This window comes from Onychostoma macrolepis, chromosome 06, assembly GCF_012432095.1.
Source record: "Onychostoma macrolepis isolate SWU-2019 chromosome 06, ASM1243209v1, whole genome shotgun sequence".
NCBI lineage: Eukaryota > Metazoa > Chordata > Actinopteri > Cypriniformes > Cyprinidae > Onychostoma > Onychostoma macrolepis.
Window position 1 is genome coordinate 27,277,528 of NC_081160.1, and position 16,334 is coordinate 27,293,861.

Genomic DNA, 16,334 nt, shown 5'->3' on the forward strand with positions numbered 1-16,334 from the left:
GTTCATTTGCAAAACCGGATAACTCAGTTTTTAACAATTTTCAAAAAATCATTGTACATTCCAATTAATTTCAACCAAACTGCAGTTGGGTTATTTTGATTAGGTTAAAAAATAACTAAAAAATACAGCTAACTAACACAATAAAACACAAAAACATGATACATGAAACTGAACATTTTTCAGTTGATAACATGATAACATAACATTTTTAAGAGTTATCCGTTTTTGCAAATAAACTCTTCAAATATAAAAGGTACTTCAGCAGCCTGGTTAATATTAGGAAAAGAGAGTGGGTTTAAAATGATTATAAATTAAATTATGACAGCCTCTTTAGGTGCAAAAATATTGGGGTTTTGCTGTAAAAATTATGAAACACTATACATGGACTTTAGAAAACATTATACAAATAAATATAAAAATGAATAAATTAATGACCACATTTCAACATTTTGGAAATGAAATCATTTAAATTATAATAAAATTATTTCATTTTCATATTTTCTGAAGCATTGCATTACAATAACATTTAATGAAATATATTCTTTTTATCAAATTATTTTGACCAAATAGAATACTTACTTAATTCTTCTTTAAATATATCATATATGTTCTTAATAAAATTATGTTTTAATGGATAGAGTATTTAAGATGTACTTTACATATTTAATAAAATTAATATTTTATAATGCTACCCTAACAAGCTAAACAAGCTAGTGTAATAATGTATCATTAGATTTCAATACATTTTATTTTGTGAAATAAAATAAAATAAAATAAAATAAAATAAAATAAAATAAAATAAAATAAAATAAAATAAAATAAAATAAAATAAAATAAAATAAAATAAAATAAAATAAAATAAAATAAAATAAAATAAAATAAAATAATTTCTTTCTGTTTTTCATACACATATTATGTTGCTTGGTATTAATATAAAAACAAATAAATACATTTTTGTATGAGAGTGCAAAAGATGTCATGTTTACAAAATAGTCAAATAAACAGGCAGTGTAAGCTGCTATGTGTGCATGAGTGTATTCTCTCTGCTGTACGTACATTATGCCCAAATGAACTAATGAGGAGAAAAAAAAAGAGCTGTTCACGCAACAGAGAGCTTCACACACGCACACACACACACACACACACACACACACACAAACAAACACACATACACAAACAGAAAAGTATTGTGCACCAGTGAGCATATAGCACAGGAATATAAAACTCCCTTAAAAGAGCATCTACATTTTGTTAGACATCGTGTGCTCGTGTGTATATTACAGAGTGAAAAGGAAAGAGGACGTGAATGCATTCAGACGAGGTTATGCAATCATGCCCTCTGCGGCGTGTGAATGTGGAAGGGTACACACATCTGATTGAATGCAATTGAACTTCTACTTGCATATGCATGTGGCTGTCATACATGTTTACGGCTTCTTGTATAAATGTGTAATGCAAAGATTCACCTCCATCCTCACACTTTTCAGGGGGCTTGGCTTTTTTGACCAGACGAGGGTCCAACCACGTAGTCGATTTTGTGTTGTGGCTATAAAACAAAAAAAGAAAATGCATTGGATATCAGAGCTGTATTTAGACCAGTATTTCACAACAGATTTTGGGCTACATAACACCCCAAGATACCATAATTTTGCTACATTTTGTTTTGTTCTTCTTTCATTAAAATAAACTAGACTGCTACTTTCATCTAATGAATCTTAAATAAACTGATTAATTGCAAGCAGTTGGACTGAACATGGAACATGTTCACTCATTACTATGAATTGATTCATTAGTTGATGAATTCATTGTCTTTGCTTTTTGTCAATTCTTTTATTATTTAGGTCTATTTTTGACATTGCACTGACCTCAGTTTGAGACCCGATGATTTAGACTAATGCAAAGCATCAAAGAAAATTATTATAAAGTCTTGGCAGGTCAAAGAGGGTGAGATGTTTAATGGCCTGTAGTTATGAGTCTTATAAACTGAACTGGAAAATTTTTGGAACCACTAAAATATTTATGATTGTGACCCCAAATGCACACAAACACAGGCACACACAAACAGAACTTTGACTCGGTTCTTTAAAGAGCATCTAGGCCACACTGCGAGCTATATTTATTCTTTCATTCTGACAGCTCTGCTCTTGGCTTTTAAAAGCAACACTACTTTTTCAGAGTGAGAAAAACATCAGATATCAGCAAGATGGGGAGAGAAAGTGATAAAGCATGCCGTTTGTGAAAATAAAATTTGGAATACTATGTTGATGGAGTTTGAGATTTGACCTGAATAGAATCAGATGGCAGCTCTATGGAGGGGAAAATGTGCTGCCTGCAAACAAATATTGCTGCCTATAAAAGGAAATATTGGAGAACAAATTTAAAGCCAGTAAATAAAAACGTATAAATATACAATTTGCATACAATGTCTTTGCATACAACTACTGCATCAAAATATTACTTTAAGAACCTCCAGCAATAAAAAATGAAAACACTCCACAGGAATACTACAGTGGCATAATAAATGCAAAACAAAACACAAAAACAAACAAAACAATATCCTGTGCTATTGTGAATAGTGCGCCAAATACCACATGACATTTAGTGGTATGAAAACAATGATAAACACAAAAACAATATTCTGTGATATACAGTGTGTCAAATAAGATGGTGTTAAGTAATGTGACAACAACAACAACAAAAAATCATCAAGATTTCAAGGTATACATTCAGTTCAAAAGGTACTGTATAAAGCCATGGGTTCAAAGTAACCAATAAGATAATGGATAATATTAATGTTAAGCCTTATTTACAGAATTTACAAATAATATCAAATATATTTATAATTTACACTATTTTCATCAAAATTATTACTGAAAGTCTTAACCTCTGCCACAGATCTGTAATCTCATGACAAAATATGTCCATGTGCATGATTAAACACAAATAGTAGCCTATCTTGTAACAGAAAGTGATGCAACAAGTTTTGAATATGCGCATGTAATAACTGAAATTACAGTGATATCTTTAAAGTAACTGCACTTTCTTTTATATGAAATGCACTTTTCTCTGCTAATAGATCCATATTCCCAATGCTATGAACAGGCCTTATTATTTATGAACGGGCCGTAAACCAGAAGGTGACCTGAAATTTATGAGCACAGCAGCAGCCCTCATGCAGTTAGTAAAGTCTAAATCTCTCCTCTGACGGCCACACACACTTACTCTATGAAGTAGACCATTCCCGTCTCCGTGTAGGCCATTTCCCAGTTGTACGGCAGGGGCTCCAGGCTTTCATCTCTGGCTAAAGAGCTCCAGGTGCGGACTTCCAGTGTCCCACTGCCACCGGCGCTGCCTCCACCGCTGGACTGAGTGTAGCTGGGCACAGCTTTCCTCCATTCCTCTGTCCTCTCTGCAGAAGGAAAGAAGATAAAAACAATGCAAAACTAATGCAGGAGAAAGATTTGCATGTCAAAGTAGGATGGTGCATAAGCAAGATCTTTTCCTGTTTCAGGTTCATAGCAAAAAAAAGTATATATAGCCACAATTTAATGACATTATTATTATTATTATCACAAATTAATGCTACATATATATATATATATATATATATATATATATATTATTTTATTTTATTTTTTTGCATCATAATTTTCTATAGCATACACTGTATAATATATAAATGTGAACCTCTTGCTATTACTATATAGCAAATCTCAATTTTATTTTTATATTGTCAAAAATTGTTGGAAAACTATTTTACTCAGTCAGCGATATATCAAACATTGGATATATAGTACATCCTACCTACTTATGTAAAGCAATATATACTATATAGCAAATTGTGGCTATGTAATAATTTATATCATCACATAATGTAAACATATTATCACACAGCTCTATATATAAAGTTGGATATGTATTATATAAAACTTTAACCGCACGCATGCAATATACTATAACAAATTTCAACAGCCTGACTTTTTTTTTTTTTGGCGCAAAATGTAACTATTATCGCCTGGCTCTTTACATAAAGTTGGATATATATATAAGTATTTATACTCACACATACAATATACTCGTGCAAGGCGATGTATAATCCCAGGTGCTTAATTGTTTATATTATTGCACAGCACTATATATAAAATTGGATATATATTATATCCAGCTTTATCCACGATAATCAGAATACTCACATAAAGCAAAAACATACTATATAGCAAACCTCAACTATCAGATTTATACGTCTTTTTATATAAAGTTGATGTGGATATATAAGTGGATATATATGTCATGGTGCACACACATGAGGGAAGCGAGGATGAACTCAAAATACAGTCTTTAATTCAAAACTCAACAGGGCAAGAAAAGGCAAGCCTGGGACACACAGGAACACAGGGAGTGTAACGAGTAGACCAGACGAAAACTAACTGAACAGGCAGGAACTAATATACACAGGATAATTAACTATACACAGCTGGAACATAATCTAAACAATCAAACTAAACTAGGACAGGAACAGGAAGGACCAAATAAGGGCATAGAGGGGGAAACGCACAAGACACGACACAAGGCTGACAATATAAATATGTCCAATTTGTATATTTGCCTGGGTGATATATACTATATCGCAAATCTCAAATGCCTGATCGCTTGTTACAAAATGTAAACTATATTTTCGCCCAGCTCTAATCTGCTAAATTAAGCAGATTAAGGCATTAAGATATTAAGTTATTATAAACATTAACATCAAGCTTTTCTGTAAAGCTGCTTTGAAACAATGTGTATTGTGAAAAGCCCTATACAAGTACATTTTGACTTGGGTATTATCATGCAACAGGATTTGAGGTGTTTTATCAAACATCACTAATTTATAAAACAGCAAGTTCTAATCTGATGAATTCTGAGTGGACCTACACATCATCTGAATATTTTGAGTAAATGTACATAATTCAATGCAGTAATATGACTACAGTTAAATAAAAAGGCTTCAGAATTGTACTTTGTTTCCGCAACACTGCAGCACAGAAAGAAATGCCCGTGGTAACAGCAGCTGTCTGTATTTGTATGTAAAAGCAGTAAGTATGCGTGTGCATGCATGATAACTAATTCACTGCCATTTTCCCTCTCTTTAAACACACTTGAAGTGGCAGAAGCCTTTAAAGCAAATATGACACTATTCTGCGGCAAGGACACTCCCCATTAAACGTCTCTTTTAACATGAGCCAAGGGATTACTTACTTCAGCGAATATTCAACAACTATTCCCTCTCCACTGGCTTTTGCCAAGGCTGGGAGGGAAGACCTCATCAGTCCCAGTAGTCAAACATGACTACACAAACACAACAGCTTTTAATTAATACCAATACATTGCAGAAAACAACAACTGTGTCACGAGTCTTTTTTGAAGCGTTTACTTCCAAGAAGGCTATAAGAAGGCAACCAGAAGGATTAAACAAGGGTACTGTAGTGGTACCATGGTATTAAAGGGAAATACAATAGTACCTGTATGGTAACACTTTATTTTAAGGTGTCCATAATACAGAGTAATTACCTAGTTAAGTACTTAGTAGTAGCTGTTGTACTTACATGAATCAAAATGTACTTACCATGTAACTAAGTTATGGAACAGCCTGTACTTACAGTTTGTAATTATGTACATGTAATATGCAGCTACTGTTACACCAATGTAAAAGATTGTTACATATGTGTTGCAGACTTTATACAAAATAATTATAAATGTAATACAGTACAGACATACAGTAAGCTACTTAAAATAAAGTGTATCAAGATTGTACTTAAGTGTACTTCATGTGTATCTGTACTGTACACCTTATCCGGCTGCACCTTAGTTTGATTTAACCCACCAGTGCACAGCGTAAATACATGTAATACCTTTCTAATTACATTAAAATGACAGAATATTACACAGGTATAAACCACTTAAAATAAAGTGTATCAAGATTGTACTTATTGTACAAGTAGCTGTGTAACAGACTCGGTCACTACAGGCTGTTCCATAAGTTACATGGTAAGTTACATTTTGTTTCATGCAAGTACAACGGCTACTACTAAGTGCTTAATTAGGTAATTACTCTGTATTATGACACCTTAAAATAAAGTGTTACCGTTTCATATGGTACCGAGTGATTACTGAATGATTATGATAAAGTATAATGCAGTGTTTAGATGGTATTGTGTGGAAAATCATGGAACAAAACAGAAAAAAGATAGCATTACCATGATACTGGTCCAAAATTTACATTTCACTACAACATTTATTAAATAAATAAATTGATAAATAATTTGTTAATAAAATTAATAAATTTTAAAATGACCATATATAATATATATTATATATACATTAGTACAAATAAAATAATGAATATATATATATATATATATATATATATATATATATATATATATATATATATGTGTGTACTAATGCATTGCACTGTATGCATAATGCACACTATATTTAACGTTAATCTCACACACACACACATATATTTGAACACCACAAAATTCTCATGTTACTTCCTGTTTGTGAAACTCAAGGCCTGAAAGTTTAAATCAGTTTATCATTCTTTATCAAGTTACATACACCTACATATCCCACACAGCCTACACACAAACAGATACACCTAATGTAAGTATAATATAGGAACATTACATAAGACATGCATAATTTAAGACGAAAAATACAGCAGATGTAAGCTTGGTTCCTCCTGGGGACACTAGAGGCTTATACTGCCTAAAGTCAAAAGCAAGGGTTAAAAGTTAAAGCCCCGTAAACATCTAAACAGCTCATTTATATTTAAAGCTGATCGACACCAGGGTCATGGACATGAATCCTCCACGCATTAAGCGAGCCATTATGGAGCAATGTGACTCGCTTGCCAAACGCTACTCTGAAGTACTGCAGTATACAAATAGAGCATACATTTCAGGCCTCGAGCCTTGAAAGCACAACTGCTGATCTCAAAAGGATTATAAGGTTATACTGTGAACTAATGAGAGCATGTGAGCAGGGGGTTTGGCTCTTTTTTAAGCAAAGCTTGCCTCTCGGTGCTGATTTCTCCTTGAGCAGAGGACGGGGTTCTTCTCTGAGAGATCATGTAAGGCCTCAGACTGATCACTTGCACATGAGTGAAGCAGACTGCAGGTTAAAGCCTCAAGCACACAGCGATTTTGGCAAAGATATGCTGTCTGAGACAAATTTCAGGAATATTAAAGACTTCTTTCTTGTGGGGCAATATCGGCAGCCTTTGATCACTTCATTTGACTTGCTCCCCAACGGCCAGTTAATTAACTTTGCGATGAATCTTAACCTCCAAAGTTTTGACAGTTGCAAAAATTTTGGGTCGCAGTTCTGCAGTATGACTATTAATACAGAACTGGTAGAAGCACAGCAGCTGAAGTAAAATTACCACTTTTTATTAAATTATTTAAATATAAATAATAGATGAAAAGCTTAAACTTAAAAAATAAACAAAAATGAAAAATGTTGATTTGGCAGCTATCTGAAATAAATACATTTTAGTTGAAGTACTAAAATGACTAAAACTAAAACTGAAATAAAAAATAAATTAAAGCTAAATAGGAAAAAAAAAAAAAACCTAACCCTAATGAACAGGAAAATTCCTAAAATTTCAAGTGAAATTAAAATAAAAGCAGAAAATGAAAATAAAGCTAACTCAAAATATGAATGAATACTATAATAGTATTTAAATAATACTAAAATAACACTGGGCCAAAGTCCCAAGAAAAAATAAAAAATAAAATAAAAACATTTAATGACCCACAGTCTCTGTCAACATGGGTGGGAATTTTTAGAATGCAATTGCTCACATTTTGGTTGACAAAAACACATAAATTAAAGTCTGTCCACTGACCTGGGATGCCGTTTGGGAGCTGTGGTCGTTCCTCATCCTCTTCTTCCTCAGGGACCACACTGTCCTTGCGGTCCATCTTGCTGACGGAGGTTGTTCGCTTTCGTTGGACTTCGGTGCCATAATCCTCCTCAAACAAAACCTGGTCGACCAGGTCAGGCTGAACCAAGTTGGGCTCCGCAGGAGGTTTGGGAGTGCCATAGAAGTTACCTGAGAAAAATGAAGAGTGCCTTGTTTAAAGACAAAAAACTCTTTTGATTTGTGATACCTTTGAATAAGTCATAAAAGTAGATACTTTGAAACTTTAGAGGTGTGCTTCAACATTTTTGCTACATTAGCTTTGATTTAACAATTCACAAACCTCTACACTACAGTTTGATGAAACAGCTTATTCTGGGACATTGAGACAGGAGCTGCCTTCAAATTTATCTCTTTATCGCTACCTTCGCTTTCTTCCTCAGTTCCAGCTTTCTCAAAAACTGAGATCTAGGTGTCGACTATCCAATATGCAGTGTGAAATGTTATACTCTTTCCATTCGGTGGTGCCTTGAAAGTAATTACACTCACCACTGGATTCAGTAATGAAACTTTTCCCACTATCTTCTCATGCAAAAATCAGTTCATTAATATGCATCAGAAACAATGGTACAGCCAATCAGTGGAGCAGCATAATGTATTCAAATGAATTTCTAATTTGGTGGTATGTCAATGTCTGTGTGTGTGTGTGTGTGTGTGTGTGTGTGTGTGTTTGTATGGGTTGAAGGGTTATGCTTCATTATTCCCCCTTGATGTAAGACTAAAGAAATCACTTTCAGTATGATTAGATTCAACCAATGGAAAGACATTTTTTCAAATCAACCATTCAACCTTCACCAATTATACGCAGATTAATTTAAATTATCCAAATTTGTTGTTTTGTTTGTTCGCTCCCTTCATCCTGAAAATAAATATGCTGCCCCTAGACATCATTAACGTATGTGTATGAAAACAAAACAGCTTTTTAAGGTCACATATTCATCTTTTGCCAATGTAAAATATAATCCTTGTAATAAGTCGAAAGATTAATCCTCTCCTTTTTAGATTGTAAATTCTAAAGAGTTTAATTAGCAAATAGAAACTGAAACCGTGTGGGAATAGGCTTTTTCACAAGCAATTAACTACTGTTGACAACTTCGCTCACCTCTCATGAATATGCAGTGATGAATATTCACTCTATCCTTCTCTGTCTCTCTTCATTATACAAATTAGATCTCCTGCTATCCAGTGTCACAGTGTAGGGAAACTTTTTGTGCTGCTACCATAACATTTGTAACACATTTTGTGCATCATCATGCAAAAACACCATGTTTCCAAAACTATAGTCTCACTGAGAAAGACGTTTGAACATCGGCTTTAAATTCCAGGCCAGTTCGCAGCTTATTCTTGCAAAGAGCTGCACAATTAGACGGGAAGAGAGGCTTGAACATTTAACCCAACTAACCACAGTTTGACTTTTTCGATGTGACATAAAGAGGCAAATAAACCTACAAAGCAGCACAACTGTTTTCAACACTGATGAAAATAAGAAATGTTTCTTGTGCAACAAGTCTGCATATTAGAATGATTTATGAAGGATCATGTGACACTAAATACTGGAGTAATGATGCTTCAATGAAAATTCAGCTTTGCCATCACAGGAATAAATTACATTTTCAAATTTAGCCTATTCAAATAGAGAAGTTATTTTTTAAATTGTTATCATATTTCACAATATTACTGTTTTACTGTATTTTTGATCAAATAAATGCAGCCTTGGTGAGCATAGGAGTTGCAACATACTGTAATGTTACTCGATGTCAGACTTACAACTTCGAAAACTATTTATTTTAGTGTACTGAACAACTTCTCTTCACCAGATAAACACACACTTTATTATATACAACATGGTTTGTAATAAATGCTAGGTAAGTGCTTGGCTAATTAGAGCCGTTGCATGACGCTGTAACCCTGATTAAATCAGCACATATGCACTCAGCTAACCATGACCGAATCAGAAGGTATGCTCTACACTCAGTATCAGAGCAGATTTACAGCGTCATCTGTCGCCAGTAATCTGCAGAGAGCCGTATAATCCCACCACGAGGGAAATGTTGTCCCAGCGTTCTCTTACCGTTGTCAAAAATTATTTTGGTGCACATAAAGCGCAGCTATAACATTAAATTAGATCAAATGATGGAATGTGGATTGAGATTGCAGAGATTTATGGACTTTACGCAACATAAGAGGTCCAAAATGGCACCCACTATTCAGCAAATTCACTTACAAAAATCTGTATTTCTCTCCATAACACTAATGAAAAATAAATATACTAAAATGTATCTGAATTACATTTATTTCATACTAAGTATACTACAAATACACGTACATATATGTACTTAATAAAAACACCTTGCAATTGTACTCTTAGTATACTAAACAGGTATTCTTAAATCTGCTAAATTGGAACAACTAATTTTGTGCTTGGTGCACTTTAATTGTACAGAAGTAGTGCTGAAGTCCAACTAAAGATATACTGAAGTGTATTTGATTGTGCTAAAGTGGACCTATTGCAAGTATACTTCAGGTACACTTTAAATATCTTGCATTTAAAGACATTATTAAGATATTATTCAAAGATCATACAATCCTCATCAACAAGTGACATTATAAGCTTAATATTAAGAAATGTGCATTGTGCGCAAGTGGTACTCCAAATGAAGTTTAATTATAATTTTTATACCAGTAAGTCTTGAGCGACATGTCAGTAAATATGTTAATAGATTTGAACCATATTAGTATGAAATAAATGTATTTTAAATACTTTTTTTTTTTCTTTGGATTTCCCTAGCAAAATAGTAGATTTTTTTTTTTTTTAAGATTTGTTTGCATTTTCCATGGATATTTTCATAAGTACAAATATACTTAAATCTTGTCTCATGATGTAAATGCTTATTTTTTATTTTAATTTGGTATTTTATTATTATTTTAAATGTGTCTAGATTTTCCCCCCATGTATAACAGATGTCACAATTCAAACAACACTGCTCTAAAAATAGACTTTTCATTATCGAACATATAAATACTGTATCTTTATTATGTATTTACAGAATCAAAGATTATATTTCTTTAACCTGTCATTCAATGAGAATTATTCCAAGTGAGCACAGGACATCTAACCATTCATTGGACTAAAAATGATGTTGATATGTGACTCAACAGGCAGTAAGTACAGTGAATTGTGCCACAGTCTATTCATGTTTACAGATCGCCCGCATTGAGATTCTTTATGTCTGTGTGCTTTCAACAAGCGCTAAATCTTTATTGATCAGGATCAACTCCTAATTCAACCAAGCTTGCTTAGACAGGATTACATTAAAAGCTGCCTTGAGGGTTGTAAATTTATCCACACTACTGGAATGAGGGAATCAGAAATGCCAAGCATCTGTTTGCTATTGCTCAAGCATGACCACACAGAGACGTTAAATGTTGTAAATCTATATAATGCTGTATCAAGGATAAAAATGTCATATCGTTGCAGTAAATATTTTGTAAAACCAGATTGTGACTTCCCGATGGTGAACTATTCCTTTAAGGAACAGTCTTCTGGGATTAGTGTACGTCCGTGTGTTAGCATGCATGCGTGTGTGTCCTAGGATCAGAACGTCTCCCTCTCTGAGAGCAGAGCACATATGGGCATTTCCTACTGGCATGGTTCCCTGTCCCAGCAGGCTTTGCCTGGCATGAGTCCGGTCCCACTGTCGACATGGGGCCACAGTGAATGTACTCGCCTGGCACGCTATCTGTCTCTCAGGACAGAGACATCCAAACCCACCAGACTGCAGAGGGGAGGATAAACACACAAAGCTTTTTTGTGCTTCATTAATGAAGAAAAAAGAAAGTGCTCTGAAAATAAATTATATATAGCATTCCAAAGAGTCTCTTATGCTCACCAAGGCTGAAATCAGTCTAATATGCTGATTTGCAGCTCAAGAAACATTTATTATTATTAGCAATGTTGAAAACAGTTGGTCTGCTTAATATTCAAGTAGAAAGAGTGATACTTTTTTTTTTCCAGGATGCTTTGATGAATAGAAAGTTCAAAAGAACAGCATTCATTTGAAATAATTCTAAATGTCTTTACTGTCACTTTTGATCAATTTATTGCCTCCTTGCTAAATAAAATTTTTTTTTTTACTGACATCAAACTTCAAAAGTCAGTGCATGCACACGTGTGTGTGTGTGTGTGTGTGTGTTTATTTATGCTTACATATCATGCTTACACATATTTACACATCATGAACAATTTACATATTATAAAAAATGAACAAATGGTCAGTAAAAACAAATCTACACACCTTTGTACCTTATTTACCCCTAAAAGATGCATTTTAGAACATTAAAGATACACATTTGAACCTCAAGTGTACATATAAGTACCTACAGTAAACAGTACAGATTTTGTACCTTTTTCTGAATGTTTCCATACAGTATATAAACACACAGACACTACTGTCTAATTACAGTATCTTAACATGAAAAGGAGCTAGGTATTGCTTTTTAGCTCTTTTCATAGAACATTTGTTGAGAAAAAAAAATATTTTGTACTCTATTTGCAGAACGAATGCCATTTTTGTCTTCCTTATGTGTCCTTTCTCAGCGGTTTACCTCAAGCTCTGCAAAGCATGTTTGCATGGTGTAAACCTGTGCTAACTGACACACTGCCTGTAAGATTTAGAGGCTAAATCCATAGTTCATTTTTGAGGCTGCACTGTCATGGAATTCTTTTTGGACAAGATAAATGCCTCGAGGTGCTGGTAACAGAGTTTATTTCAGTCAAGTAAACAACATGACTATCGGATCTTAACACTAGAGGTGCATTTCCAGAAATGTCAGTGTTTGACAGGCAGCATAAGAGTAGAGTTTAAGTTTTCGGTTAAATTTAGAGTTCATGTCTTCATTGCATTCGATATGAATTTCACCTGCTAGGTGAAAACCATAAAAAGAAACAGCACGCCTCTTCTCAACAAGTCACATGATTTGAGATATCATTCATGTCTGTTTGTATAAAGAATATCAGTATAGAGACAGTGTTTCATACCATCATATGTTCCGCTCTCCAGCAGTAACCCACTCTCTTCCAGGATGCGAAAATCCCCCACGCTGATGAAATTATAGTCCACTCCTGGAACCTCCCCATCTCTGGGCAGCCGGGTGGTACCTTCCAGTAAAACAAACACAATTAGAGACAGTGAGAATATCCTACACCCACAATCCCCTTCTCTGCAAACTTTGTGTCTGTCTAAACACAGCCTCAGATTGAGCAAAATTAAAATTGGATTCCCAGGCTGCATTTCCTTTTAAAACAGAAAAATAGAACTGATCTCCCATAGATGAGATTTGGAAACTTGGATTCTGAATCTGGAACTGAGAATCTGGATGGATTATATGGAAAGATAGCCAAAATAAGGGGGGTGGTTTTGGCCATTCACGAGGCTTTAAAAGATGAAAAAGCACATGCTTTAACACAATTCCTCTGAAAATGAATTGGAAACACACCACACAGAGAGATATACTTATTAGTCAAACGGTGTAGAACAAGGACATATTACATCATATCGGAGGAAATCTTGTGTTATTTAGTGTTATTCAAGCATAGTGTAGTCACAGATTGCTCCATTCACAAGGGAGTCAGTGACACAGAGGTGGAAAGTGTGCACAGACTGCATAAAATGAGATTCAGTCTCTAAAGCATTCGACACTTTTGAAAACTGTGTCTGCAGTGAAGTATTCTTTAAAATATACCATATTTTCACCCTTTGGTTGCTCAGCCCTGTCAATTCACTCATCCTAACGTTGCACCAAACTTGTATGACTTACTTTCTTCAGCTGAACACAAAAGCAGATATTTTGCAGAATGTTCAAGCTGTTCTAAAAGCATATCGTGATCTGGCACTGACTAAAGCTCCAAAAAGGGTATAAAAGGGTATAATTTTTCATGAACATCAATTCTTCATTATTACAGGGGAATTATTCATAATAATTCAGAAATAAAACAAAACGTTTTAATCAAAAAGTTTATTTTTAGACCGTTCGACAGCTGGGAAATAAAAGCTGATGTCTACGTTTATTGCCAGCGATAAAATGCACAGCTAAACTGACTCCGCTGGCTGTATTTCAAGTTGTTTAAATGGGTCACTTTCTCTCAAGTCTACTTATAATATCAGTCAAACTTTCCTTTTTTTTTTACATCCTTATCTTTGACCTTTACAAATGACAAAAATATAAAACCAATAAAAATTAACTGATTAAATGTGCATGTGAATGCCAAGTTAGTCACTTTGGACAAAAGAATCTTCTAAATGCATTCTAATAAATATCTTTGTTGTGTTCAGCAGAAGAAAAACAGTCATATGGATTTGAACATGATGACAGAATTTCCATTTTGGGGTGAACTATTAATGGATGTCTGCTTTTTCACCTCTAAACCAACATAAAAATGCTAATTCTGTGTGTTTAAGCCTGCGTGAGTGTGTTTGCTCAAAAAATATCAAATATAAACTGTACACGTTTGGACCTAATTTCAGAGGTGGGTTGTTTAGCAGCAAAATCCTCATAAGAGACATCCAAGGGTGGCATTTCTTGCGAATAAAAGGCCAAAAATAAAAGATGACATTTCTCAGCTCTGTTCGTGTGTGTGCTAGGAAATGCCACCAGGCTCTACTGTCATTTGAAGGACATTTACATTAGAACCAGCAAACTGAAATGCCAGAGTCAAGTGTCTGCGGAGACTTGACTCTAACTTAAGAGCAAATAATATTAAAAACGGGCTCCTTTACATTTTCCTGGGAGAGCAACTGTTTAAATGCCACAAGAAGAGGGAACCGGAACAACGGCACTGGTTACAGATGTGTGATTATCCACTGGCAAGGTTAAAAGGGGTTAACTGGTTCCAGAACCATAAAATAAGGATAAAGAATGGAGGAGAATAGAGATACTCCTACTTTTCTAGCCACATTATGTTCCTTGTCCATGTGAAAGAAAACTATTTGCAAATATCATATGTAAATAGAGTTGATTGTTTTGAATTCTATTTTAATCAAATAATTAGTGCTGTCAAACGATTAATCACATCCAAAATAAAGGTTTTTGTGTACATGTGTGTTTACTGTGTATATTTATTATGTATATGTGACCCTGGATCACAAAACCAGTCATAAGGGTCAATTTTTTGAAATTGAGATTTATACATCAACTGAAAGGATAGGACAATATCTGGCTGAGATCTGAGAACTGGCTGAGAACTATTTGAAAATCTGGAATCTGAGGGTGCAAAAAATAAAAATATTGAGAAAATCACCTTTAAAGTTGTCCAAATTAAGTTCTTAGCAATGCATATTACTAATCAAAAATTAAGTTTTGATATATTTACAGTAGGAAATTTACAAAATATCTTCATGGAACATACTTAATGTGTTACCAAATGATTTTTGGTATAAAAGAAAAATCAATGATGTTGACCAATACAATGTATTTTTGGCTATTGCTACAAATATACCCCAGCGACTTAAGACTTAAGAATTTAAGCAGTAAATCGGCATATCAGAATGATTTCTGAAAATTCAGTTGCGCCATCACAGGAATAAATTCTATTTTAAAATATATTACAATAGAAAATCTTATTTAAATTTTATTTACATAAATGTTATTTTATTTTTTTAAATGTTAGCAACTTCTAAGGTTTCAACTGAAGTTAAAAAATGTTTTAAAAACTTATAAAATACACATAACATGTAAAAATGTAATTCATAATATTACATTTAAACCTAAGCCAAAATATTAGAAATCGCAAGTGAACGATCAGAGTATAGTAAATTTGATACTCATAAATACTCATTGTTCAACGAACGCCTCTATCACAGTATGTTAAACTATCCCAGACTTTCTTTCGCAAAATGCAACACCTCTTCTGCAAACGCTTTAAGTTTTTGCGACAAATCGTCTCAGTAGAAACTAATGCATTCATTCAGCTCTCTGACGCAGTGTAAACTCTGGTGCGCCCAAAGACTTGTAAACAAAGACTGTGATGCGGCAGGTTGTGAGCAGGTTACGTAATAACAGCCAGTTACATCTTAGTCGGTCTCTGAAGTCAGTTTAATCACAGGCCGGTTCTAAACGAGGTCCGCAGATCCCCCGGGCGAGCACCTGCTCCGGCTACATTCTGGTGGAGAAGGGATATGAGTGGCACCTTAGGCTGCTCTTTATTCCTCTCCGTCAGAGGAGCTTTTAAGAGCTTTTGTTCATAGCTCCATAAAGCAGCTTTGTGCTTGAAAACACCGGAGGCTCTCTCTTCTTCCAACTCTTTTTCCTATACCCTGCCGTTTCAGGCTCTTCTCATAACTTACTGACTAAGGTAAAGAGAGAAAAA

At 34.1% G+C, this 16,334-nt stretch overlaps 1 protein-coding gene across 3 annotated transcripts in view; it reads right to left on the bottom strand.

The window, feature by feature from the left end:
* Nucleotides 1-16,334, bottom strand: part of LOC131542519 (membrane-associated guanylate kinase, WW and PDZ domain-containing protein 3) — a 108,933-nt gene that overhangs the window by 19,940 nt on the left and 72,659 nt on the right. For all 3 annotated transcript variants that reach the window (XM_058779291.1, XM_058779290.1, XM_058779292.1), the window contains exons 3-6: nt 13,008-13,127; nt 7,895-8,101; nt 3,223-3,409; nt 1,467-1,546 (exon numbers count right to left, since the gene is read on the bottom strand). In XM_058779291.1, coding sequence (XP_058635274.1) covers nt 1,467-1,546; nt 3,223-3,409; nt 7,895-8,101; nt 13,008-13,127 — 594 coding nt within the window. The remainder of the gene's footprint in view (nt 1-1,466; nt 1,547-3,222; nt 3,410-7,894; nt 8,102-13,007; nt 13,128-16,334) is intronic.